Here is a 26,309-nt window from a genome sequence, read left to right on the forward strand (position 1 = left end):
CCTTTTAATACTAAGATCTTTTCAAAACGAAGCTTTTCCCCACACTTGACTGTTGCATGATGTGGGTGGTGCACTCTTATGAGGAATCCCATTTATGCCTCAGATAAGTGGTTTTGTATCAGAGACTTCCTTATTTGTATATTGATATAAAGGCTCTAATTTCTACACTATAAAATGGGGCAGACGGGGGAGGGTGTGCTTGCTCAGATCCTGTCATCAGTATGGGAGAGGAGAGGCAGCCAAGATGGTGGAGTGCTGAAGGGGAAGCCAGTTTGTGCAGAGTTGTGCAGAGAGAAGGAGATAGGGAACAGAGGTGAATAAAGCTGGTGAGGTAGAAACCTTTGATTCTAGGAATACTTGGATAAGTCAGTGGCTTTGGGAGCCCTGAACGGAAAGGGAAGTGTCTTCCCACTGTGTGTATTTCTCGCCTGCTGGGTGCGAGCTAGGATTAAAGGTAATGGCCCACCAGTTCTTGGCTCCGTTGTTTCATTACTTTCTGTCCACTGGCTTTACACTATGCTTTGTTTTACATGACTATTTTGTAATTACCAATTTGTACTTCTTAATCCCTTCCTCCTTTTCACCCATTCCCGCAACCCTGTTTCCCATCTGGCAGTCATGAACATGTTCTTTGTGTGTATGAGTTTGCTTCTGTTTTGTTTACTTTTATTTATTTATTTATTTATTTATTTATTTATTTATTTTTACAGAGACAGAGAAAGAGTCAGAGAGAGGGATAGACAGGGACAGACAGACAGGAACAGAGAGATGAGAAGCATCAATTATTAGTTTTTCGTTGTGCATTTGCGACACCTTAGTTGTTCATCGATTGCTTTCTCATATGTGCCTTGACCACGGGCCTTCAGCAGACCAAGTAACCCCTTGCTGGAGCCAGCGACCCTGGGTTCAAGCTGGTGAGCTTTTGCTCAAACCAGATGAGCCCGCGCTCAAACTGGCGACCTTGGGGTCTTGAACCTGGGTCTTCCGCATCCCAGTTCGACACTCTATCCACTGCGCCACTGCCTGGTCAGGCTGTTTGTTTACTTTTAGATTCTACATATAAGTGAAATCATACAGCATTTGTCTTTCTCTAGCTTATATTACTCAGCATAGTAACCTCTAAATCTATCCATGCTATTTCAGATGACAAGATTTCATTCTTTTTTTTATGGCTGAGTCATATTCCATTGTATATATGATATATGCACCACTTATTTTTTATCCATTGATCTATCGATGGGTACTTAGGTTGCTTCCATATCTTGGCTATTGTACATAATGCTGCTATGAATATATAGGTGCAAATGTCTTTTTGAATTAGTGTTTTGGGTTTCTTATGATAAATACCCAGAAGTGGAATTCCTGAGTTCTTCTTTGTCTCTTGTAGACTTTGTGTTAAAAGCTATTTTGCCTGATACAAGTATTGCTACTCGAGCCTTTTTTTTTCCTTTTCCTTTTTTCATTTCCATGAAAAATATCTTTTTCCATCTGTAAAGCCAGTATCTGTGGCTGCCATCAAAGCTGCCTGGCCAACGCAGGTTCAGGTTTGATTCGGACAGATCGTAGAGAAACAATTGAGCCGAAAACTGGTGATCCATTTCTCTTTAATCCTAGCTTGCATCTGGCGGGTGAGAATATACACATCGAGAAACACCGCCCTTTCCATTCATGACTCCAAAACCACTGACTCATCCGAGTTTTCCTAGAATCAAAGGCTTCCACCTCACCAGTCTTATTCACCTCTGTTCCCCATTTCCTTTTCCTCCACGAACTGGCTTCTCCCTCCCCCATTCTGTCATTTTGGCTCCTCCACGTGGCCTCCCTGCCCTGTTCCAGCATGGGCGGTTCCTCTTCACAAGAACGTGAGCACTCCCCAAAATGGCCTCCTAGCTCCACCTTTTAAAACCTTTTGAGCCCTGGCCGGTTGGCTCAGCGGTAGAGCGTCGGCCTAGCGTGCGGAGGACCCGGGTTCGATTCCCGGCCAGGGCACACAGGAGAAGCGCCCATTTGCTTCTCCACCCCTCCGCTGCGCTTTCCTCTCTGTCTCTCTCTTCCCCTCCCGCAGCCAAGGCTCCATTGGAGCAAAGATGGCCCGGGCGCTGGGGATGGCTCCTTGGCCTCTGCCTCAGGCGCTAGAGTGGCTCTGGTCGCAATATGGCGACGCCCAGGATGGGCAGAGCATCGCCCCCTGGTAGGCAGAGCATCGCCCCTGGTGGGCGTGCCGGGTGGATCCCGGTCGGGCGCATGCGGGAGTCTGTCTGACTGTCTCTCCCTGTTTCCAGCTTCAGAAAAATGGAAAAAAAAAATAAATAAATAAATAAAACAAAAAAAACCTTTTGGAGCGAAAGCCCTCCCCCAACAAATATTAACATAACCACGCCCCTTCCCAAGCAAGAAGGGCAATTAATATTACCTAGGCCAGTGGTGGGCAAACTCATTAGTCAACAGAGCCAAATATCAACAGTACAATGATTAAAATTTCTTTTAAGAGCCAAATTTTTTAATCTTAAACTATATAGGTAGGCACATTGTTATTAACTTAACTAAGCTGGCCAAAGAGCCACATGTGGCTCGTGAGCGGGGGTTTGCCAACCATGACTTAGGCGACTGCCATCCATGTGGGCAGCACCATCTTTAACAAAGTGAGCATAATATATCTTATCTGCCCAACACCATCCCTTTATTTTCAGTCTGTGTGTGCCTTTCAGTTTAAAGTGAATCTCTTGTAGATGATATATGAAAAGGTTTTGTTTTATAATTCATTTGGCCACCATGTCTTCTGATTAGAGCATTTAATCCACTTTTAAAAGTATTTTTTGATAGGTATATAGTTATTGTCATTTTATAATTGATAATTTCTGTCTTTTCTTTTTCTCTCCTTCATAAGAAGTTCCTTTAACATTTCTTATAATAATACTAGTTTGATGGAAATGAACTCATTTAGTTTTTTCTTATCTGGAAAGCTCTTTATCTGTCCTTCAATTCTAAATGATAGCTTTTGCTGGGTAGAGTAATCTTGATTGTAGATCTTTGCTTTTTATCACTTTGAGTATTTTGTGCTAATTCTTTTCTAGCCTGTAAAGTTTTTGTTGAGAAATCAGCTGGCTGTCTTATGGAAAAACAGTTAATTTCATACAAGGGATTTCTCCATAGAAAATGCTTATTTTCTTGCTGCTCTTAAATTCTTTGTTTTTAACCTTTGGCATTTTAATTATGATGTGTCTTTGTGTGGACCTTTTTTATTTCATCTTGTTTGGACTAACCTGGTTAGGGAAGTTTTCCACATTATTTCTTCAAATTAGTTTTCAGTTTCTTCTCTCTCTTCTCCTTCTGGTACTCCTATGATGTGAATGTTGATATTATTGATGTTGTCTCAGATGCCCTTTAAACTATCCTCATTGTTATGGATTCATTTTTTTCCCCCTGTTATGATTGGGTGTTTTCTGCTAACTTATCTTTCAAATCTCTGATTCCATCCTCTGCTTTATCTAATCTGTTGATTTCCTCTAATGTATTCTTCATTTCAGTTATTGTAGTCTTCTTTTCTTACTGGTTCTTTTGTTTCATCTCTTTGCTGAAGTTCTCACTGGGGTGATTGAGCATTCTCATAGCCATTGTTTTGAACTCTGGTAGATTGCCTGTCCCCATTTTGTTTAGTTCTTTTTCTGGAGTTTTATTCTTTTCTTTCATTTGGGACATGTTTCTTTGTCTCAGCATTTGGGCTGCCTCCCTGTGCTTGTGTCTATTTATTAGGTAGAGATACTATGACTTTGGGCCTTGATAGAATGGCCCCTTTGGGGTCTAGTATTGCAGGCTCGCTAATCACCTGAGCCAGGTGCTCCAGGAATATCCTTTGTGTGGGTTGTGTGTGCCCCCCTGTAGTAGCTGAGTCGTAACTGCTGTTGGCACCCAAATGGGGGAATTGACCCTTAGGCTGACTGGTTGTGAGGACTAGCTGTGACTAGAGTAGAGTTATGGTGCAGAGGCTGACCCTATAGAGTCCAGTTTGTTTTACCAAAGTTCTGGTGCCTGCTGAGTCTGCAGTTTGAATGTGGTAGGGTGGTGCTCTGGTGTGGTCTGAAACTGGCTCCAGGGTGAGTTGGTTCTGGGCTTCTTGGGAGAAGCTCTGGTACAGGCCAAGGTCAGCTGCTGCTCAGGGTCACCTGGTATGAGCTACAGTGATTGCTACTTGCACTGTCTGTTCTTAGAGGTGCCTGGGAAAGCTAAGCTGTGAACTGAAGCCAGCTGCCACTAGTGCTGGGCTTAAGGCTACCTAGCAAGAGGTTTGGGGCATGCCAAGTTCAGACACTGCTTGTTTGGGGTTTGTGAACCTTTGAGAGATTTTAGGAACATTTGCAGCATGAGCCAAGACAGGCTGTTTGTATGGAAATGCCACTGGAAGCTTGGGTGGACCTACAAGTTAGGTGGAATGGGGTCTTGGAGAATCACCAGGGCAGGGCTAACAGAGTATGCCAGGTTGATGGAGGTTCAGATATGGTGGCCAGCTCTGTGGGGAAAAGGCTTAGAAAAGGAACAATGGCCTCTGCCAGTACTTCAGTCACGGAGAATACTGCCCCTACAGTTCTTACTTTGCTGCCAGACAATTCAGTTCCTCTCTGTATGTCCCTGGTGCCTTTTGAGCAGCTGCCTCAGCACTGGAAGCTCAGAGAGAGTAAGTTTGAGAAAGTTTGTCTGAGGCTCTTTAAGAAACCCTCCATCTCACTTGGCCACTATCTCTACTGTTTTCACAGCCAGATGTTATGGTGACTTCTCTTTCCCGTTACTGGAATCCTGGGCTGAGGAGCCTAGTGTGGGTCTGGGACCCCTCACTCCTCAGGGACCTCTTCAGCCAACATCTCTCCCAATTTTTAACTGCCACATGTAGGTGTTGGGCCAGCAGGTCAGTGTCTCTGCCCCTCCTACCAGTCTCCACATGGCTTCTGAATATCCTTAGTCATAGGATTTCTGTTTAGGTAGATTTCAGGTGGTTCTTATTGATGATTGTTCTATAGTTCAGTTGTAATATTGGTGTGGTTGTGGGAGGAGGCAGACAAATCAGGGAAGCTAATAAAAGTTTCCTGTGATTTAGAGCCATCCTTCTAGTCTTCCTAGTAAACCCTTACAAATGGAGATTTCTTTTACAAATGTCATTTTTCATTTTCCCTTATAGAGAGGTAAATTCCACTCTGTTATCAGCTTCTCCTCTGCTGTTTCTCAAAGTAATCCTTATGCTAAAGAAGCATATTTTAGAGTGGCATATTCTGCCACCCTTCACCTTTAAGGTAGCCAGACAGCTAATTCCCTCACTTCTTTCAAGTCTTTTCTCAAATGTCATTTTCTCAGTGAGGCCTGGCATGACCTCATTGTAAGGTTCAGTTGTTTAACCCAGATATACTCCCATCTCTTTTACTGTGCTGCCTGAAGCATGTATCATCTTTGGTCATACTATATAATTGGCTTATTTTGTGGATTGTTTATCTTGTTCACCAGAAGGTAAGTTTTAAGGCAGGGATTTTTGGTAGTCTTTGTCTACTGCTACACTTATAATGAGTGCTCAATAAATATTTGTTGAATGAATGAACATACTAGGGCAACTGTACTTTTGAATTTGTTACTGTTCAAATTCTTGGGCCCCATCTAGGACTTCCTGAGTTAGAAACTCTGGAAATGGGGTCCAACAGCTTTGTTTTAACTAAGTCTCCGGGTGATTCAGATGTAAATGAATTAAAGTTCAGGAACCACCACTATGTAATATTGGGTTGTGTTTCAGAAGCTAGACCTTTTTACTTACAGGTTATGTAGATATATAAGGTAATTGACAGATACAACTGAGCTTGTCCTCCTTCTCCCATTTTTCTGAGGAGGTGGCATAGGGAAAGAGGATATAAAATATAGTAAATTTCAGTTTATTTATCATGTGAGTCATGAGCCCCCGTGATGGCATCTTTAGTGACTGGCCATTGACCCCTAGGAGGACAAACAGGACTCAACATGTAGTTATACTCATGGCTAAGAGTTATTACAGCAAAAAGGTATAAAGCAAGATCTTTAGGGAAAGGTACATGGGCAAGGCCCAGAGGAAATCAGGAGAAATCTTTTGAGCCCCTTGCAGTGGCATCACACAGGTCATGTTTCATTCCTCCAGCATCAAATTGTAACACGTGTTAAGTGTTTTCTACCAGAGAAGCTCCTTAGAGACAATGTACTCAGGGTATTTTATTGCGAACTGGTAATATGGGCTCCTAGCAAAACTCCTGGCTTCAGAAGAAAAGCAGGAGTTTAGCATAAACCACATTGTAACAACTGTCTTTTCAGTTAGGGTGGTGGGAGCCCTCCTGAAGTCCAAGTTCCCAGATACCAGCTAAAGGTCAGCCTTCCAAGCAGGCAGGCCTTTCTAAGGATAGCAGTCTTAGGCCTGTTACGTTACATCATTTCTGCACATGATGATATTCAAAGAAGTTTATTTTTTCTTCTACTTTATATAGAATATAAAAAACATTGAGACTAAATAATGTTACTTTAGGAAATTTAGTAATAATCAAATGTCCTGAGAATGATTTGAACAGTTTAAACAGATTGAATAAGTGAGTTTACTGACATTTTCTGAAAAATACCTTGGAAAGTATTATTATTCATAGTCTATGCTGATTTTAGTAATTATGAAAGTGGTTTATTGCATGGTAAATTTTTCTTACTCCTTAAAATAAAAAAAATTAAGGTAACTTTCTTAGTTTTCACTTGAAAACTATTATGAATGTGGCCCTCTGCTTCAAAGCAGGCACTGAATTTTCTTCACTTTTCTTCCATCTTTCAGTGTTCCAGAGGGCCTATTTGAAATGTATCATTTTTGGGCTTGCTTTTGTGAGTAACCAACCTTTTTTCTTTCTTTTTTTTTTTTTATAGGCCAAGAAGCTGAATTATCAGGGACACTTTCACTTGTTTTGACACAATGTTGTAAAAGAATAAAGGATACTGTTCAAAAATTGGCCTCAGACCACAAAGACATTCACAGCAGTGTTTCTCGGGTTGGAAAAGCCATCGATAAGGTAAGGTACAGAAGGAAGTGTTTGGTATTTTTAAGCATCATCCTTTATCTCCCATCACTGTTTTGATAACATAAGCTTTCTTAAATTATTTTATGCTATTTCTTTCATACCTGGTTTTAATAACTTTTGTGGACTTGAGTTTTTTTACTGTGTTATTCTTAAAGGTTCTGTTGCTATTATTTAAAACACAAAAATGAAACAAACCAAAAGAAACTTATAGCCTTGTTATTTATCCATTTGCTTATATGAATACATCTTTTACTCTCATGATGAATAAATTCCCAAAGAAATTTAACCTACTGAGAAGTTTATATGAGTAACTTTTCCTACTTCTTGAGTAATTTCCTGGCTGTGATTCTGTCTGTATTATGGAATGATGAATAAAACACCCTTGTATTCATCTCCCTTGCATCATCCTAACTCTTATTCTCTTCCTGTGTGCATGCTAATTGCTTTTCTCCACTATTGCTTTATGTGTGAGTGGGTTGGTTGCTAGCCAGCAAGGCTGATGACGTGTGTTGGGTGATTTTTCTTGTAACATAAATCTCTTGAATCTTTGACTTGCTTATAAGCAGTTATCATTTTTAGCACTGGGCCAGTGCTAAAGTTTATAATCCTAGTGGGGCCTCACAGAAGTGGCCTACGGTATGATACTTATTTATTTTACTATTTAAGAAAAAAATTTTTTATTTATTGATTTTTATAGAGAGGAAGGGAGGGAGGGACATCAACCTATTGTTCCACTTATTTATGTATTCATTGGTTGATTTGGTTTTTTTTTTTAATTTATTGATTTTTAGAGACAGAGGAAAGGGGGAGAGAGAGAGAGAGAGAGAGAAACTGATTTGTTGTTCTACCCATGTATGTACTCATTGGTTGGTTGTTGTAGGTGTCCTGACCAGGAATCGAATCCATAACCATGGCATATCTGGATAATGCTCTAACCAACGGAGCTACCTGGTCAGGGCCTCGTTGGTTGATCTGTGTATGTGTACTGACCAAGGATCAAACCTGCAACCTTGGTATATTAGGACAAGAGTCTAACCAACTGAGCTACCTGGCCATGGCAAGGTGTGATACTTCTGACCAATTCAGCCACTGGGGAGTTTGTGACTGCTTATGGACATTTTGTTCACACATTGTAAAATTCTGGGAGAAGAGGAAGAACTTCTGGGGGGACTCTTTGTAGCAAAGGCATCTCCTAAGCAGTAATAATGAGTCTGTACATACAAAAGTGATACTGTGATGTTGATAGAAACTCATGGAACCCAGAGAGTGGCTCTAACTCATGGATAAACCTGTTAGAAATTATCCTATGGAACAGTGATACTGAAAGGCTAAATTTGAGGCAGCCTAAGCCAGAACTGTATGCTTCTAAGGAGGTATCAGTAACTGATAGGTGCTGTGTGTCAGGATTATGAGTGACAGGGGCTCTGGGAACTGCTTGGGTAGCCATGGCTCCTAGAAGTGTTAGTGACCTTTCAGAGAGCTCTCTTTTGCTGAGGGCTTCAACCCTGCAAAAGAAGCCAGAGAAGTGGTATTGGTGGCAGCAGCCCCATTTTTGGATCAGTGATAGCTGTTGCCAGCCAAGGCTGGGAAGGCAGTGATTATTCTCTGACGCAGCTTTGAGGTTGTGATGCTTGTTTGGTAACCCCAAGGGAGTGAGTGAGCACAGCTTGGGAAGAGGCTTTGGCATCAGACCTTTTGGGGCTCTTAGCATGAGAAGTTTTCAGTTGTCACCTGAAGTGAATATTGCTGTGTAATGGCTTAAGGACTTACTGTAATGGTGGTGAGGCATGTTAGAGATGATCTTATATTACTGTGGGTGAGAAGAACCTTCATTTTTTCTAGGGTTAAGTAACTACTGGTGCTGTTTAGGAAGCTTAAGATTTCAGTGGCTAACAATGACCAAGGTATTCTAGTAATTTTGATGGTTCAAACCCCAGAAGATGCTTGGAGGGATTTGCTTGACCCCCAGGCTGCTTGCAATTGTGACAGAGGGAGGGACAGCAGAACTAGAAGATGCCATGGCAGTGACAGGAGCTGAAGCTTCCAAAGCAACCAGTCAGAAAAAGTATCTGGCCTGACCTGTGGTGGCGCAGTGGATAAAGCGTCAACCTGGAAATGCTGAGGTCGCCGGTTTAAAAAAAACCCTGGGCTTGCCTGGTCGAGGCACATATGGGAGTTGATGCTTCCAGCTCCTCCCCCCTTCTCTCTCTCTGCTTCTCCTCTCTCTCTCTCTGTCTCTCCCTCTCCTCTCTAAAATGAATAAATAAATAAAAAAAAAAAATTAAAAAAAAAAAAAGAAAGAAAAAGTATCTGAGAAGAGATCTCAGATTCTGGGATTGGTGGTGACAGGCTCAGCAAAGCCTCAGCAGCCATACCTCAAGTATGTGGACCACTAGCCACCAGAATCAGGAGCATTTGGGCAAATAATTCACCAGCTTTGTATTCTGTCACTAGTTTCCCCATTTTCTAGTTTGTCTCTGTTGTCCAGTCATAATTGTTATTGTGACACTCTGGTCCCCCTAGCTCAGTGGTTGGCAAACTCATTAGTCAACAGAGTCAAATATCAACAGTACAACAATTGAAATTTCTTTTGAGGGCCAAATTTTTGAACTTAAACTATGTAGGTAGATACATTGTTATTAAGTTAATTAGGGTACTCCTAAGCTGGCCAAAGAGCCGCATGTAGCTCGCGAGCCGCGGTTTGCTGACCACTGCCCTAGCTACTGGTAACTTACTGAGCAAGTCTTCACCTGATCTGGCAAGTCTTTACAAACATTCATGAGGATTGACAGAGACTTTGGCTAATCTTTGATAGAAAGCATTTCAATGTATTTGGTGCTAGAAATGGCAGTACCACTTTGAGAATGGATACCAAGGGAGCACACAGTGAGTAAATTAAATTCTGGCTTTTGGGTAGGGATGTGTTTGAGGTGAATGTTCCTAATTACATATTTTAATTTACTCATTTCTCATTTGAGGATTTTTTTTTTCCATGTAATTGGAAGTTATAAGGACTTTCTAAAATAATTTTTTTTTTGGTAGTTTCATATTTTTGTGAAAGTAATTTAAGTTCTAAGTGACCTAGATTCTTCTGATCAATCATATGAAACTGTTACTAAGTTGATACTGATAAGTATTTGTTGAATTATATAGTCCTAGGGCACAGAGAAAAACCTGGTCTTTTTAGCTCAGTTCTTTAATATCTTTAGTGCATCCCCTCCCCCCTTTCTTGCATTTACTTAGCCTCAGCTTTAGAGGGAGCTGTTACTCCACTAGCATTACCTAGACACCATTCAGGAGCTTCTCACATACATGGTTAGTTCTTTGTAGGCTGTTGTTGTATGAGACTTCATTGACTTGTAAAGTTGTCTTTTTCTTTATTCATAAGTTTTGACCTGGTAAATTGGTACATGTTTCCAGAGCTACCTGTTATAAAGGTTGTTGGACTTACATGGATTGGTGGGGAACAAACAGGATGAAGCTTAGGCCATTGTGGCACAAGCCTTTAAATGCCACAACAGACAGACTTGAGTAACAAACTGGAATGATGTCCAGCAGCTGTGCACACCGTTTTGTAGATGCTATTCCCACTCCGAAGAGGAGGACATCAAAGGCACTGTAGTGCCTTTATGAGCTAGCTGGTTTTGAGTGAGGAACTTGAATACATTTTTGATACACTAAATGATTTTTTTCCTTTAATGTTTTAATGCTAATGCTTCTTGCATTTTAAAATTCTCTAGTTATCACTTCTCTGGAAATATAAGCTGAAAAGAAGTTTGTGGTATTAGCCAGGGTGTTTTTTGGCTTTTAATTATTGTAAATATAAAATGTTGACGATTTCTGCTTTAATGTGTTGATTATTTTCAGATAGCCTTAGTATTTTGATCACTATTTAAAAAACAAAATATTAGCTATAGGGTTCTGTGGCAACTTTTTTTGTAAAAAACAATGTGTTGGTCTATTTTTAATTTTCTTATTTTAAGAAAATTTAGAACTCTGCTGTTTTAGGGCATCTTACTCAGTGTTTTACTTGCTTTTTGATTTCCTTTTTAGTTTACTTCCTAATTAAGAAAAGTCAATGAAATGATTACTGCTTTAGACTATGTGTGTGTGTGAAAACAGTACTAAGATTTTAAGGTATTTAAAATTTGCTGTGGGACAGTTGGAACTGAAACACATAGTATACACATCCTTTAGAAGATTGAGGTCTAGGTTGGTCATGTAACAGTGTTTGTATATATAGAAGAATTGAAAATTTCTGTGTCAGTATAAAATACGTTTGCATCATTGTGCTGTTGATTAATCTAAGATTCATAGAATTGGCATTTAAAGTTTTTATTTGGAAGAATGGGTAAAATTTAGAGCAGGAGAGCAGTGAGGTGTAGTTTTCTGTGGGGCCTGGAAAGCGGCTGAAAAACAACTGAAAAAGTGCTTGACTCCTGCCAAAAACTCTCTGGGACTGACTTGATTAGAGTGACTGACCCTGTTGGCAATAGAGCAAGATCACGGTGAGGGAAGGCAAATGATGGAGGGCCTTAGGATTTGGTCTAAGGCAGTGGTCCCCAACCCCCGGGCCATGGACTGGTACCGGACTGTGGGCTATTTGGTACCGGTCTGCAGAGAAAGAATAAAAACTTACATTGTTTTCGTTTTATTTATATTTAAGTCTGAACGATGTTTTGTTTTTTAAAAATGACCAGATTCCTCTGTTACATCTGTCTAAGACTCACTTTTGATGCTTGTCTCGGTCACGTGATACATTTATCTGTCCCACTCTAAAGGCTGGTCCTTGAAAATATTTTCTGACATTAAACCGGTCCGTGGCCCAAAAAAGGTTGGGGACCACTGGTCTAAGGAGATAAAGGAAAAAGGGAGCAGCTGATTAAAGCAGTTGAAGATTTGCTAGGATGAAATTAGACTAAGGAGTAGTCAGGAGTAGGAATATAATATCCTTTATTGCATGTTAACTATGTTCTAGGTACTGAGCTAAGTGCTCAGTGCATTTATTTATATCTCATCATGCAGGTACATTATCCCTATTTTGCATATAAGGAAATTAAGACTCAGATTAACATACCCCAGAGGTATAGTTTAGAAGTGATGAGTCAAGAGTCAGAAGAGACCTCAAGAGTCTGTTCTTAAACACTGCTATAATAGGAAAATAGGCCATTGCAAGGCCAGTAATGTTTAAGGGGAAGAATAATGGTTAAATATGTTTTTTAAACCACATTGCCCTGATTTTGCCACTAGATGGAGCATCTACACTGGTGAGGCAAATGCTGACTGAAGAAACAAATGGAGTAATGGTATAAAAAATGAAATATAGAATATTTTCAGATAGTTTTGGTGAGCAGTTTGGAACTGCCTTTTATGGAGGTATAACTGAGGTTTGAGAGGAGACAAAAGATACCAGTGGGAGGTAATGCCTTGAGTGTAGCCTTAAATAGTAGGATAGGTAGACTGCGGGTGAGGTCATATGTGTACTAGCTCTAAAGTCCTGCTATTAATGTAATGGGTAAATTCTTATGTAGTAGACAGATGTTACTGTTCCTGAATGAAAGAAGGGAATTAAAACACTATTTACTCTGCTTAAGAAAAATTGCTGAGTTCTAAAATACAGACAGATAATTTGATATATTTTTGGTGGAATCTTTAGAATTATTGAAAAGGAAAATAAGTTATAAAGAGACAACAGTGATTAAAAAGCCAAGAACCTGTTTATTAAAGATGAAAAAAAATCAGACTACCCTCCCCTCAGAATTACTTAGTGTGTCTAAGTTTTGCACAACATTTTATAAAAATCTTATATTTTTGTGGTCAGAATACAAGATGTTCTTTTTTAATTATGAGGTTTGAATAGAACAAGCCATGTTCTCGATACTCTTCACTTTGGCCACAGTTATTTGTTGCAGGGTAGGTGTCTCAAGGTTCTTCCCTAGTATCTTTCTTACTAGAGTTCTTAAAGAAAGAGGCCTGGGAATCTGTGAGCCTAGGGATGATTAGTGGCCCTTGAGAGAATCTGAGAGACCCTGGTTACCTGAGCCTTTCTTCTTCTTCTTCCTTCTTCCTTCTTCCTTCTTCCTTCCCCTTTCCCTTCCCCTTCCCCTCCTCCTTCTTCTTCCTCCTCTTCCTTCTCTTCATTATTTTGATTGATCTTACAGACAGAAGAAGGGGGAGAGAGAAAGGGAAAAAAAATCTATTTGTTGTTCCACTTATTTTATACATTCATTGGTTGATTCTTGTGTGTGCCCTGACCAGGGATCAAAGCTGCAATTTGGACGACACTCTAACCAACTGAGCTACCCCACCAGGACACTTGAGCCTTTCTTTAAATCCAGTTTGGGTGAAAGAGATTTCTGTTCGTAGGAACCAAGAGTTCTGACTCTTATAAGCAGCTAGATGCTCTCTGGGTCTCTCCACTTGTATTGGGCTTCAGTGTCTATGAAACTGTATTGGTTTTGCCCTTTTCAGTCTGAAGATCATTCTCAAAAGAGAAGATAATTTCTGCCTTTCTGCCTTCTGTCACATTATATCATTAACTCTAAGCTATGGGCTTATATTGTTCTTACTACGTACTTCTGTTTTGAGCAGAATGAAATGACATTATTTAGTTGATAATGGTAATTACTGTATTTGTTGAATTATAGTCCAGTCCTCAGAGGAAAGCCTGGACCTTTGCAGTCAGATCTTATATTAGATGCAGGATCAGAGAATTCTACTAGATCTGGAGGTAGTACAAACCCATTTTTACCAAGTCAGGTTGAGTTGAGAAGGGAAAAGACCCTCACACCTTTTAAGCTATGTCAGCTAATCTAGCCTGTAATTGTACTGATTTTAAATGAATGAATTTGCACATTAATAAATGCCTCTGTTAATGTGCTTTTGTATCAGTTTTTATTTGTGTTTTCTAAAATCAAGATTTTTAAAAAATGTGTGGAGTGGGAGATTTGGTGGCAAGACCTGCCTCTCAGATTCAGCTACTGTGTATTAAAGGCTTACTGTGAGATAGGCCCTAGTAGAGGTTCGTGTACATTATTTAATCCAGTCTTTTATTTTTTTTTGACAGAGAGAAAGAGGGTCAGAGAAAGGGACAGGCAGGGACAAACAGACAAGGAAGGGAGAGAGATGAGATGCATCAATTCGTTGTGACACCTTAGTTGTTTTTTTACCGCTTTCTCATATGTGCCTTGACCAGGGGCTCCAGCAGAGTGAGTGACCCCCTGGCTCAAGCCAGTGACCTTGGGCTTCAAGCCTGCGACCTTTGGACTCAAGCCAGTAACCTCGTGCTCAAACCGAACGACCCCCACTCAAGCCGGTGACCTTGGGGTTTCTAACCTGGGTCCTCTGTGTCCCAGTTTGACACTCTATCCACTGTGCAACCGCCTGGTCATACTAATATAGTCTTGACCAACACTTTGTAAGGTAGGGATTATTGTCCACAGATACAGATGTGAAAACTAAGACTTTGATTAAGTAACCTACCTCCATCACAGAACTAGAAAGCAAATTGAGGAGCTGCGATTAAAACCCAGATTGTAAGACGTTGAGGAGCTCTTCTCAACTGGTTTTCCTTGAGGGACTTGATCCCTAGTGACCTGAAGTTCTCTCCTGTGCATCTGGATGGTAAGAGATATGTGCCATCTTTGGGAGTTTTAGTAAAATAGTCACTCAAATTTCTGAAGTCTGTTCAGATAAGGAGACAAAGAAGCAATTCACCAGAACCAAAAGGTATGTAAAATAATATGCAAAATAATTGTGAGGGACAGGGGTGCAAGTGTGACAGATGGTTACATTAGGGAGGATTTTAAGGATCTTAGAATCCCAGCAGAGTAGTTTGGCATATCTCTGACCTTGCCACATTACTCCCCTTTGTTTATAAAGTATAAACTTGTCAGTTTGGCTTTATCCCCCCCCTCCCCACTCCTTTTTCTTGATCTGGCAAAACCTACGTTTCTCTTAACTTTGAAAACCAAAGTACAAGTATGAATGCCATACAGTGGAGAGAATGGAATGTCTAAGAAGGTAGCATTCACTGGTCCTGGCTGGGTTGCTCAGTGACGCACCAGAGGTCACAGGTTTAACCTCTAGTCAGGACACATGAGAAGTAATCAATGAGGACACTACTAAATGAAACAACTAAGTGAAACGAGTTGATGCTTCTTTCTTTCTCTCTCTTCCTCTTGCCCTATCTCTGAAATTGATGGAAAAATTTTAAAAATGTAATATCTAAATCTAAAAAATTGCATCTACAGCTCTGGCCAACGGGCTCAGTTGGTTAGATCAGTGTTTTTCAACCAGTGTGCCACGGCACTCTGGTGTGCTGTGAGACATGGTCAGGTGTGCCGTGGGGAAATCAAACATGGGTCCCCAAACTACGGCCCGCGTGCCGGATACAGCCTGCAGAGGCTATTTATCCGGCCCTCTGCCAGCTGCCTCCATCTGAACATAAACATTCCCCTCACAATCCCTCCAGCTATCAGCGACAGGAAGAGTGGAGGCACAGGCAACGCCCACTGACCAATCACCTTCTAGGATTCATCCCGACCACTAGCAATGAACCAATAGTAGGCCGCCTCTCATCCACACCCAGGAAGGTCCCTGCTGGGGCTGCCGTGCACTTGTCAACTTGTCATTGTGTGGCTGCGGCGAGTAGTTGAAGCTGCTACTCCTCCCCATGGTCCTGATTTCTAATCCTGGTCAGGACTGGAGGTAAATGTTGCCACCACTAGATGAAGCCTCAGCCTCAGCTGGTTATGTCTATCCTGATGGTGTATATAGATATTTGACCTTTTTCTTTTTAAAAGAGGCCCCGCAGAGGGTGATATACAATGAATCACAATGTTATCTATATTGTATATGGCCTCCTGAAAGGTCTTCTTAAAGAGCTCAAATCTCTATGTACACCATCACAACAGACAGAACCAAGGCCCCTGCACCCAGCTGTCCATGGGATTTGAACCCACAACCTCAGGGAGAACTCTAGTATTTATCAGAATCCTTACCTAGAATGCAAACGTCTCAATCTGACAGTAGAGATGCTCTGAGGACTTATGATATTACACAAGTACCCAACATTTTCTAAAATTGATTTTGTCCAGTCTCTATAGAGAGAGAGTATTTGCCAAATTGATTTGAACCCGCAACCTTGATGAAAGTTCCAGTATCTATTAGTGGGACTGTATATATGAGGGGATACATGGGACTGTATATATGAGGTTACATGGGACTGTATATGAGGGGATGTTACATGGGACTGTATATATGAGGGATGTTACGTGGGACTGTATTTATAAGGGGATGTTACGTGGGACTGTATATATGAGGGATGTTACGTGGGACTGTATATATGAGGGATGTTACATGGGACTGTATATATGAGGGGGTTATCCTTTTTTATTTAACTTTTTTTTAATAAATGTAATTTATTTAAACTTTAAATAAATTCTAACAGAGTGTCATTTTGTTAGGTGGTGTGCCCCAGGATTTTGTAAATGTAAAAAATGTGCAGCGGCTCAAAAAAGATTGAAAATCACTGGTTAGATCATCGTCAGGATATATATACAAGGATTACTATTTCAATTCCTGGTCAGGGCACATACAGAAACAGATGGATATTCCTGTCTTTCTCTCTCCCTTCCTCTCTAAAATTAATAAATTAAAATAATAAAATAAAATAATACATCTACAAATGCTGATTATGACACACTACTAAATTTATTTTTTAGACCAGTGGTAGTCAACCTGGTCCCTACCGCCCACTAGTGGGCGTTCCAGCTTCAAAGTATAAATAAAAAGATAGATTTAACTATAGTAAGTTGTTTTATGAAGATTTATTCTGCCAAACTTAGTAAAGTACTTGGTAAGTAATTATTATTATATGCTTTAACTTGCTATAACTCTGCTTTATAAATTTTATAAAGTTAAGTTACTTCCCTACTTTATAAATCACCATTACTGTGGAACTGGTGGGTGGTTAGAAAATTTTACTACTAAAACAGAGATACAAAAATGGGCGATAGGTATAAAAAAGGTTGACTACCCCTGTTTTAGACTGTTTTTGCAAAGCACTGCTGTTTGGTATATGCTTAAACGTGGGTTATTTTATCCCAGGGCATGTACCTCCTCATTAGCTTTACTAGGCTTGCTACATTTTTTCTAAAGGGTTTAGATTAATTGGTAATCCTACCATTATGAATAAGAAGTCCTGTTTCTTAGATTCTCATGTACACTTGGTATTATCAGCTTTTTAAAAATTTTAAGTTAATCACATGGCTGTGAAACAGTATCTAGTTATGTTCATTTGCATTTCTTTCATCTTAAGGTTGAGCGCCTCTTTCCATGTTTAATTATTAGAATTTTCCCCCTTTGTGATTTCTTGCTTATTTTGCCCATTTTTTAAAGTTAGGCTGTTGATCTTCACTTTTGATGATATATGTAAGGTCTGTGGATAATGGGGAAAGGTCAGACCCCGTGACCTTTGGCTAGGACCGGCTACAACCAAGTGCGCCAAAAGAAACTTCCCAGAGCCCTTTGGAAAAAAAGCGACCGTCTGCCAGCCAATGAGATTTCACCACGTCATATTAACTCAACCACCCTAGAGACCCTTTAAATATCTCCCACGCGGGTCACCACTTGCAACTTCCCTGGCCCCCATCTTTTCTTGCGGCCAGGGAACCTCGCTGGGCTGGATGCACGCTGTACTCAATAAAGCCTTTACTATTCCACACTTTGTGGCTCCGGCCCCTTCCTTCCTTCTCGGCAGGGAAAAATACCTTACAGTATGGATTTTTAAAAACAAAACAACTTTTGGATACTAATTTTTTGCAGATTACATGTGAAGTAGGTATTATTTCAAACTGAGTGGAGCTAGGATCCAAATCTTATTCTCTGTTAAGTATTCTTTGCAGTATACCAGTCACTCCTAAACCAGATTAACTGGATGCTTAGAAGGGAAATTGATTCCTGGTGGTTGCTGCAATAGCCCAACAATTTTTCTTCAAAAGCAGATGAGGAAGTTAAAAAAAAAGTATTAAAGAATTGGTACTTAGGAATTAAAACAAATATTGGGTTTTATCATGTACTGTTAACCACTGTGCTCAATAATTATAATTTCACAAAATGTATTTCAGAAATGGATTGGTTTTGGATGGTGAGCAATGAAAGTCAGTCCTTAAAATCTAACCAGTTTGTAAGCATGTTCATGTTACTGCTAAAGCAATAGGATGGTCTGTTTTGATTTCATAGTTTCATAAATTTACTCCTTCTCTATTTCATCTTCCAGATTTTAAAACTTTAAATCATCAAACATGTGAATGGCACTAAAAGTACATGAGATGGATTATGCATTAGTGTGTCTTGGATTTCTCTTTCCATGCCATAACACCTCCAGGCAGACACACCCTTAAATGTGTGTATTACTTTTGATTACTCTTTGAATCCCGCTTTCAGATGAGAAACATCTTTCCAAGAGTTTTCCCTCTTTTTATCTTTAAAGAAAAAAGTATAGTAAAACAAAAGTGCTAATAGTTATTTCTCTTTATTAGCCACTTCTTGGCTGGTTTGTAGCACTGCTGATTTTCTGGGCAGCCTTGCAAACTAGTTTCGTCGCCTAGCAACAGAAGCTGGACTTGATCCTAGCTCTGATGCAATAATAACTTGCAGTTATAACAAAAGGAGTTCTGAGACTGTGTTGTATTTTCTCAACCTCTTTTTATAATTTTAGCTTTAGTTTTTACTACCAGTGAATATAAAATAATCTATGAAAAAAGTTTACTTATCTACCTCAGTGTTTAAACTGGAAAATCAGAATGGTGGGAGGGAGTTCAGACATTTTCATTGAATGCATTACTTATTCACATTTTAATTGTATTTCCCAAGACTAGCAAATAGGTTATATTTTTGTATTTGAATGTAGTAGAGATATCCTGAATGTTAAAGGTGTACAATTTTCTTACCTTTGTAGTAGTGACAGTGGTACATAAAGGTACCATGGAAATAAAAGTGCATGAAAAGCAGCATTGTAAAACTGTTTAAATTTGTTGAAATATTAAGACTATTATATTTTAAAGTCCTAGATGATCACAATTTTCTTTCAGTATATAAAGGAAAGATTTAAAAGAATTCTGTTGGATCTGCATGGTTCACTCTGGTGGTAGTTACTAAACTTCTGACTTAACGCATACTACTAAATAAAATTGTTTTAACATGGCTCTGTGCTTTAAGCTGAGCAAAGTTGTTTTCTTCCCTGCAGAGCATCCACCTGATAAATTTGTTGGGAGTTGATGGGATTGGAGAATAATCAATCATTAAATGAACAAGTGGAAATCTGAACACTGTATTTGGATTTGTGTGTGTGTGTGTGTGTGTGTGTGTGTGAGTGAGAGAGAGAGACAGACAGAGAGGGACAGATAGGAACAGACAGATGGGAAGGGAGAGAGATGAGAAGCATCAATTCTTTGTTGTGGCACCTTAGTTGTTCATCGACTGCTTTCTCATATGTGCCTTGACCAGGGGGCTACAGCAGACCGAGTGACCCCTTGCTCAAGCCAGCGACCTTGGGCTCAAGCTGGTCAGCCTTGCTCAAAACAGATGAGCCCGCACTCAAATTGGCAACCTCTGGGTTTCGAACGGGTCCTCTGTATCCCAGTCTGATGATCTATCCCAGGGGTCCCCAAACTACGGCCCGCGGGCCACATGCGGCCCCCTGAGGCCATTTATCCGGCCCCCACTGCACTTCTGGAAGGGGCACCTGTTTCATTGGTGGTCAGTGAGAGGAGCATAGTTCCCATTGAAATACTGGTCAGTTTGTTGATTTAAATTTACTTGTTCTTTATTTTAAATATTGTATTTGTTCCGTTTTGTTTTTTTACTTAAAAATAAGATTTGTGCAGTGTGCATAGGGATTTGTTCATAGTTTTTTTTATACTCCAGCCCTCCAACGGTCTGAGGGACAGAGAACTGGCCCCCTATGTAAAAAGTTTGGGGACCCCTGCTCTATCCACTGCGCCACCACCTGGTCAGGCTGTATTTGGATTGAATGAGGTTGATAGATCTGTGAGGACTCTTAGTCTTAGGATTTTTTTTTTCCCCCGACAGAGACAGAGAGTCATAGAGGGACAGTTAGGGACAGACAGAAAAGGAGAGAGATGAGAAGCATCAATTCTTTGTTGTAGCTCCTTAGTTGTTCAGTGATTGCTTTTTCATATGTGCCTTGTTGGGGGGGGGGGGCTACAGCAGAACGAGTGACCCCTTGCTGAAGCCAGTGACTTTGGGCCACTAACCTTTGGGGTCAAGCCAGCGACCAAGGGGTCATGTCTATGATCCCACACTCAAGCCAGTGACTGCGTGCTCAAGCTAGTGATCCTGTGCTCAAGCCGGCATCCCCAGGGTTTTGAATGTGGGTCCACTGCATCCCAGTCCGACACTATCTGCTGCGCCACTGCCTGATCAGGCTCAATGGTTTTTTTTTAAAGATTTTATTTATTGATTTTAAAGAGAGAATAGGGAGAGAAAGGCAGGAGGTGGAGCAGAGAGCATCAGCTCCTAGTTGTTGCTTCTCATATGTGCCTTGACCAGGCAAACCTGGGGTTTCGAACTGGCGACCTCAGCATTCCACGCTTTATCCACTGCACCACCACAGGCCAGACATCAGTGATTCTTGCTTATAGGGTGCACTTAGACATTTAGGGAGCTATTGGCAGATTCCTGAGTTTGTAATAAATTCTGTCATCTTTAGGTACCCATTCTTGTAATAAATTCTGTCATCTTTAGGTACCCATTCCTTTATTCATTTGAATGACCGTTTGTCTCTTGGGGACTAAAATAAGAGAGTATCTGTGACATCTGTTACCCTTTTAGATCTCTGCTCTAGAAGGGGAATAAAGTAGCATCATTGCCACTTACAATGTTTTAGTTGTAGATAACACAAAGATAAAATAATGTGCTCAAAGGTATTGATGAACTATTATAACATCATCTCTCAACAGGCAGAATCTGAGGAACAGATAGAAAATTAGAGAACTTTAAGTAATTGCTCATTCTTCAGAGCTAGGGATAGTCTATTTAGTATGTACATGGAAGGTATAGCTTTAGCATCTAGTTATCCTGTATTACTAAGTATGTATCATACATACTAGGCCAAGAAAGGTGTGTGAAAAGAAAAATGAATAAAAATTAAGACTGACAGTAATTTTTCTTTTTTTTTTCTTTTTTTTTGCCTGAGTAATTAAAAATTGTATATATTTAGTTTTAGGCTATTGACTTGACATCTAAGGATAGGATAGACAAGAGAACTCTGCATTTTGATGATGTAAATGACGGCTGGTTTGCATTTTCCACTGTAGGTTATCTTCTACCTGTTCTTGCATATACCAGAAAATAATCCTGTGTTACTTGGACTCTTATTTAAGCTATGATTGATTTAAGATCGTAATTTCAGTAAATCTAAATGATTTTATCTAATTAAATTGATGTGCCCTTTTTTGTGCGAGAGAGGGACAGATAGGGACAGACAGGAAGGGAGATGAGAAGCATCAATTCTTTGTTGTAGCACCGTAGTTGTTCATTGATTGCTTCCTCATATGTGCCTTGATGGGGGGGGGGGGGGGCTATGGTTGAGTGAGTGAGCCCTTGCTCAAGCCAGTGACCTTGGACTTCAAGCCAGCAACCAGTGGAGCAGTCTATGATCCCATACTCAAGCCAGCAACTTTGGGGTTTTGAACCTGGGTCCTCTGCATCCCAGGCTAATGCTCTGTCCACTGCACCACCATCCGGTCAGGCCAAATTGATGTGCTTTAGAAAAGAAAAAGAAATGCAAGAAGTTTAATGGGGGAATGCCTATGAACGATAATAGGGGTGGAAGTAAAATTGGGCAGGAAAACTTTCAGACCACAAAGGATAGACTTGTTCTTTGTTTACTCTTGATGTTCCAAGTTGCTGTTTGGTATCTTTCCCTCCTGTCTGAAGAAACTACTTTAGCAGTTCTTTGAGAGCAGGTCTTCTAGTAGCAGCTTCAGCTTTACTTCATCTGAGAATATCTACTTCCTCTTCATTCCTGAAGGATATTTTCACTTGATATAAAATTCTAGGATTGCAGTTTTTTTTCTTTCTTTCAGTATTTGAAAAATGCTATACCACTTCATTCTGATCTTCATGGTTTCTTTTGAGAAATCTGGTCACTTGAAATCCCAGTATGGATTTCATCACTTTTCTCAAGCTACTTTCAAGAATATTTTCTTTGCCTTTAGTTTTCAGCAGTTTGATTGCCAGCTATGTGAGTATGGATTTTTTTTTGAGTAGATCCTTTTAGGAGCATACTGATCTTACTGAATTTGTTAAGTTTATATCTTTTACCAAGTTTGAGAAATATTTTTGTACAGTACATTCTTCTCTCTGGTACTCCAGTGACATGAAAGTTAGAGCATTTGTTACTGTCTCACAGATCCCTGAGGCCATCTTCATTATTTTAAAAACTTATTTTGTTCAGATTAGCTAATATCTATTGATCTTTACTGACTTTTTTTTTTTTTTTTGAGAGAGAGAGAGAGAGATAGGCCAACAGAGAGAGAGATGAAAAGTATCAGTTCATAGTTGTGGCACTTCTGGTTCATGAATTGTTTTCATACGTGCCTTGACAGGGGTGGGGAGACTCCAGCTGAGCCAGTGACTCCTTAACAAGCCACCATCCTTGGGCTCAGTGGGGTCATGTTTATGATACCATGTTCAAACCAGAGAGACCTTGGGGATTTGAACCTGAGTCCTGAGTGTCCCAGGCCAGAGGTCTATCCACTGTGCCACCAGCTGGTCAGGCAGATCTTGAGTGTTTTGCACTCTCACCTTCATTTTGCTATTAAGTTCATCCAGTGAGTTTTTATTTTGAATACTGTATCTTCTGTTTCTTTGCAAAGACTTTCTTTTTCTTCAAGATTATTTGCCCTTTGTTACTGAAGCAATTTTGTAACTTCTCTAAAATCTTTGATGTTTCCAGCATCTTTGTCATCTCAGCATTGGTGTCTGTTGAACATCTTTTCTCATGTGAGTTAGATTTTCCTGGTTCTTGATATGCCAAGTAATTTTGTGTCCCAGAGATTTTTATTTCATTTTTAATTTTTTCCACTTTTTTGTTTTTCAATTACTGTTGTCATGTAATGTTTATATTAGCTTCAGGTGTATAACATAGCAATTAGACATTTCTTTCCCTTGTAAAGTGGTCATCCCAATAATTTTAGTATGCATCTAATACTATATATAGTTACTATAATATTAAGTATGTACTTTACATCCCTGTATTTTAAAACTGCTGATTTGTACTTAATTCCTTCACCTTTTCACCCAACCCCTCAACCCCTCTTCCATTTGGCAACCATCAATTTGTTCTCTGTATATATGAGTTTGTTTTTGTTTTGTTTGTTCGTTTTTTTAGATTCCACACATAAGTGAAATCATAATGGTATTTGTTTTCTTTTCTCTGACTTATTTCACTTAGCATGATACCCTAGGTGCATCTCTGTTGTCGCAGATGGTAAGATTTCATTCTTTTGTATGGCTGAGTAATATTCCATTGCATATATGTCATACATCTTTTTTATCCAGGTGTGTATTGGTGGACTCTTAGGTTTTAAGAGAGAGAGAGAGAGAGAGAGAGAGAGAGAGAGATAGGCATATATATATATATATATATATATATATATATATATTTTTTTTTTTACAGTGTAGACAGAGAGTCAGAGAGAGGGATAGATAAGGACAGACAGACAGGAACAGAGAGATGAGAAGCATCAATCATTAGTTTTTCGTTGCGCGTTGCAACACCTTAGTTGTTCATTGATTGCTTTCTCATATGTGCCTTGTCTGTGAGCCTTCAGCAGACCGAGTAACCCCTTGTTCAAGCCAGTGACCATGGGTCCAAGCTGGTGAGCTTTTGCTCAAACCAGGTGAGCCCATGCTCAAACTGGCGACCTTGGGGTCTCAAACCTGGGTCCTCTGCATCCCAGTCTGACGCTCTATCCACTGCGCCACTGCCTTGTCAGGCCCCATATCTTGAATATTGTAAATAATGCTTCAGTGAACATAAGGGGTGCATAAATCTTTTGGAATTAGTATTTTGGATTTTTTTTGGATAAATCCTAAGAAGTAGAATTGGTGGGTCATATGGTAGTTCTATTTTTAATTTTTTTTTTTTAAGTGAGAGAAGTGGAGATAAGAGAGACAGACTCCCACATGTGCCTTAACCAGAATCCACCTTGCAACCCCCATCGGAGGCCAATGCTAGAATCAACCGACCTATCCTCAGTGCCTGAGACCAGTGCTTGGACCAGCGGAGCATTCTATCTTCAGTGCCTGGGGCTGACACTCGAACCAATTGATCCACTGGCCACAGGAGGGGGAGAAAAGCAGATAGTCACTTCTCTAGTATGCCCTGACTGTAGATCGAACCCAGGACATCAGCACAATGGGCCAATGCTCTGTCCATTGAGCCAACCAACCAGAGCCTCAATTTTTGAGGAACCTCCATGCTGTTCTTCATAGTGGCTGCACCAGTTTGCAATCCCACCAACAGTGCATATGGTTTCCCTCTTCACATTCTTGTTTGTTGATTTATTTATGATAGCCATTCTGACAAGTATGGAGTGATATCTCATTGTTTTGATTTGCATTTCTCTTAGGATTAGTGATGTTGAATATCTTTTCATATGCCTTTTGGTATATGTCCTCTGGAGAAATGTCTACTCAAGTCCTCTGCACGTGTTGTTGTTGTTTAGTGTTAAGTTGTATGAGTTTCTTATGTGTATTTGGGGTGTTAACTTTTTATCAGGTATGTTATTGTGTTATCTTTCAATCATTGTGTTATCTTTTTGGTATATTGATGGTTTCCTTTACTGTGCAAGAACTTTTTTATTTTGGTGTACTCTCATTTGTTTATTTTTTTAATTTTATTTCCCATGTTCAAGGTGACATATCCAAAAAGATATTACTAAGAGCAATGACATGTAAGAGAATTTACACCTGGATTTTCTTTCTTTTCTTTTCTTTTTTTTTTTTTTTTTACAGAGACAGAGTCAGAGTCAGAGAGAGGGATAGATAGGGACAGACAGACAGGAACGGAGAGAGATGAGAAGCATCAATCATCAGTTTTTTGTTGTATCACCTTAGTTGTTCATTGATTGCTTTCGCATACATGCCTTGACTGAGGGCTACAGCAGACCGAGTAACCCCTTGCTCAAGCCAGTGACCTTGGGTCCAAGCTGGTGAGCTTTTGCTCAAACCAGATGAGCCCGCGCTCAAGCTGGCAACCTTGGGGGTCTCAAACCTGGGTCCTCCGCATCCCAGTCTGACACTCGATCCACTGTGCCACTGCCTGGTCAGGCTACACCTGAATTTTCTTCTAAGAGATTTATGGTTTCAGGTCTCACATTTAAGCCTTTAATCCATTTTGAGTTTATTCTTGTATATGTTGTAAGTTAACTAGTTATAATTTTTTGCATATATCTGTTTAGTTTATCCAGTACCATTTATTGAAGAAACTGCCTTTACAGTACTTTATATTTTTCCCTTCTTTGTGACAGATGAATTGACCATATAGGCATAGGTTTACTTCTGGGCTCTCTGTTCTGTTTCATTGATCTGTGTCTTTTTATGCCAGTACCATGCTGTTTTGGGTACTATAGCTTTGTAGTATAGTTTGATATCAGGTAGCATGATACCTCCAACTTTATTCTTTCTTAAGAATTCTTTAGCTTTTCAGGGTCTTTAGTGGTTCTAAATAAATTTTAGGACTCTTTGTTCTAGTTCTGTGAAACATACCATTGGTATTTTGACAGAGGTTGAATTGGCTATGTACATTGCTTTGGGTAGTATGGACATTTTTACAATGTTCATTCTTCCTATCCGTGAGTACAGTATATACTTTCATTTATTTCTATCTCTAGTTTCTTTTTTTAGTGTCTTAATAGTGTTCTGAGTGTAGGTTTTGGTTTATATTTAATACCTGCTATTTTACATTTAATTGTAAATGGGTTTTTTTAAATTCTCTTTCTGATAGTTCATTATTGGTGTAATAAACGCAACCAACTTGGACTTAATTTTTTTATCCTGCTACTTTACTGAATTCATTTCTCAGTTTTAATAGTTTTGATAGATTCTTTAGGGTTCTCTATATGTAGTATCATATCATCTACAAATAATCAGTTTTATTTATTTCCAATTTGGATGAGTTTTCTTTTTTTTTTTCCTGGTCTTAATTGTTATGGCTAGAAC

At 39.8% G+C, this 26,309-nt stretch overlaps 1 protein-coding gene across 3 annotated transcripts in view; it reads left to right on the top strand.

The window, feature by feature from the left end:
* RMND5A (required for meiotic nuclear division 5 homolog A) overlaps nucleotides 1-26,309 on the top strand; it is an 88,983-nt gene that overhangs the window by 25,093 nt on the left and 37,581 nt on the right. For all 3 annotated transcript variants that reach the window (XM_066377752.1, XM_066377753.1, XM_066377751.1), the window contains exon 2: nucleotides 6,904-7,046. In XM_066377752.1, coding sequence (XP_066233849.1) covers nucleotides 6,904-7,046 — 143 coding nt within the window. The remainder of the gene's footprint in view (nucleotides 1-6,903; nucleotides 7,047-26,309) is intronic.

Source organism: Saccopteryx leptura, chromosome 3, assembly GCF_036850995.1.
Source record: "Saccopteryx leptura isolate mSacLep1 chromosome 3, mSacLep1_pri_phased_curated, whole genome shotgun sequence".
In the NCBI taxonomy this organism is placed as follows: domain Eukaryota; kingdom Metazoa; phylum Chordata; class Mammalia; order Chiroptera; family Emballonuridae; genus Saccopteryx; species Saccopteryx leptura.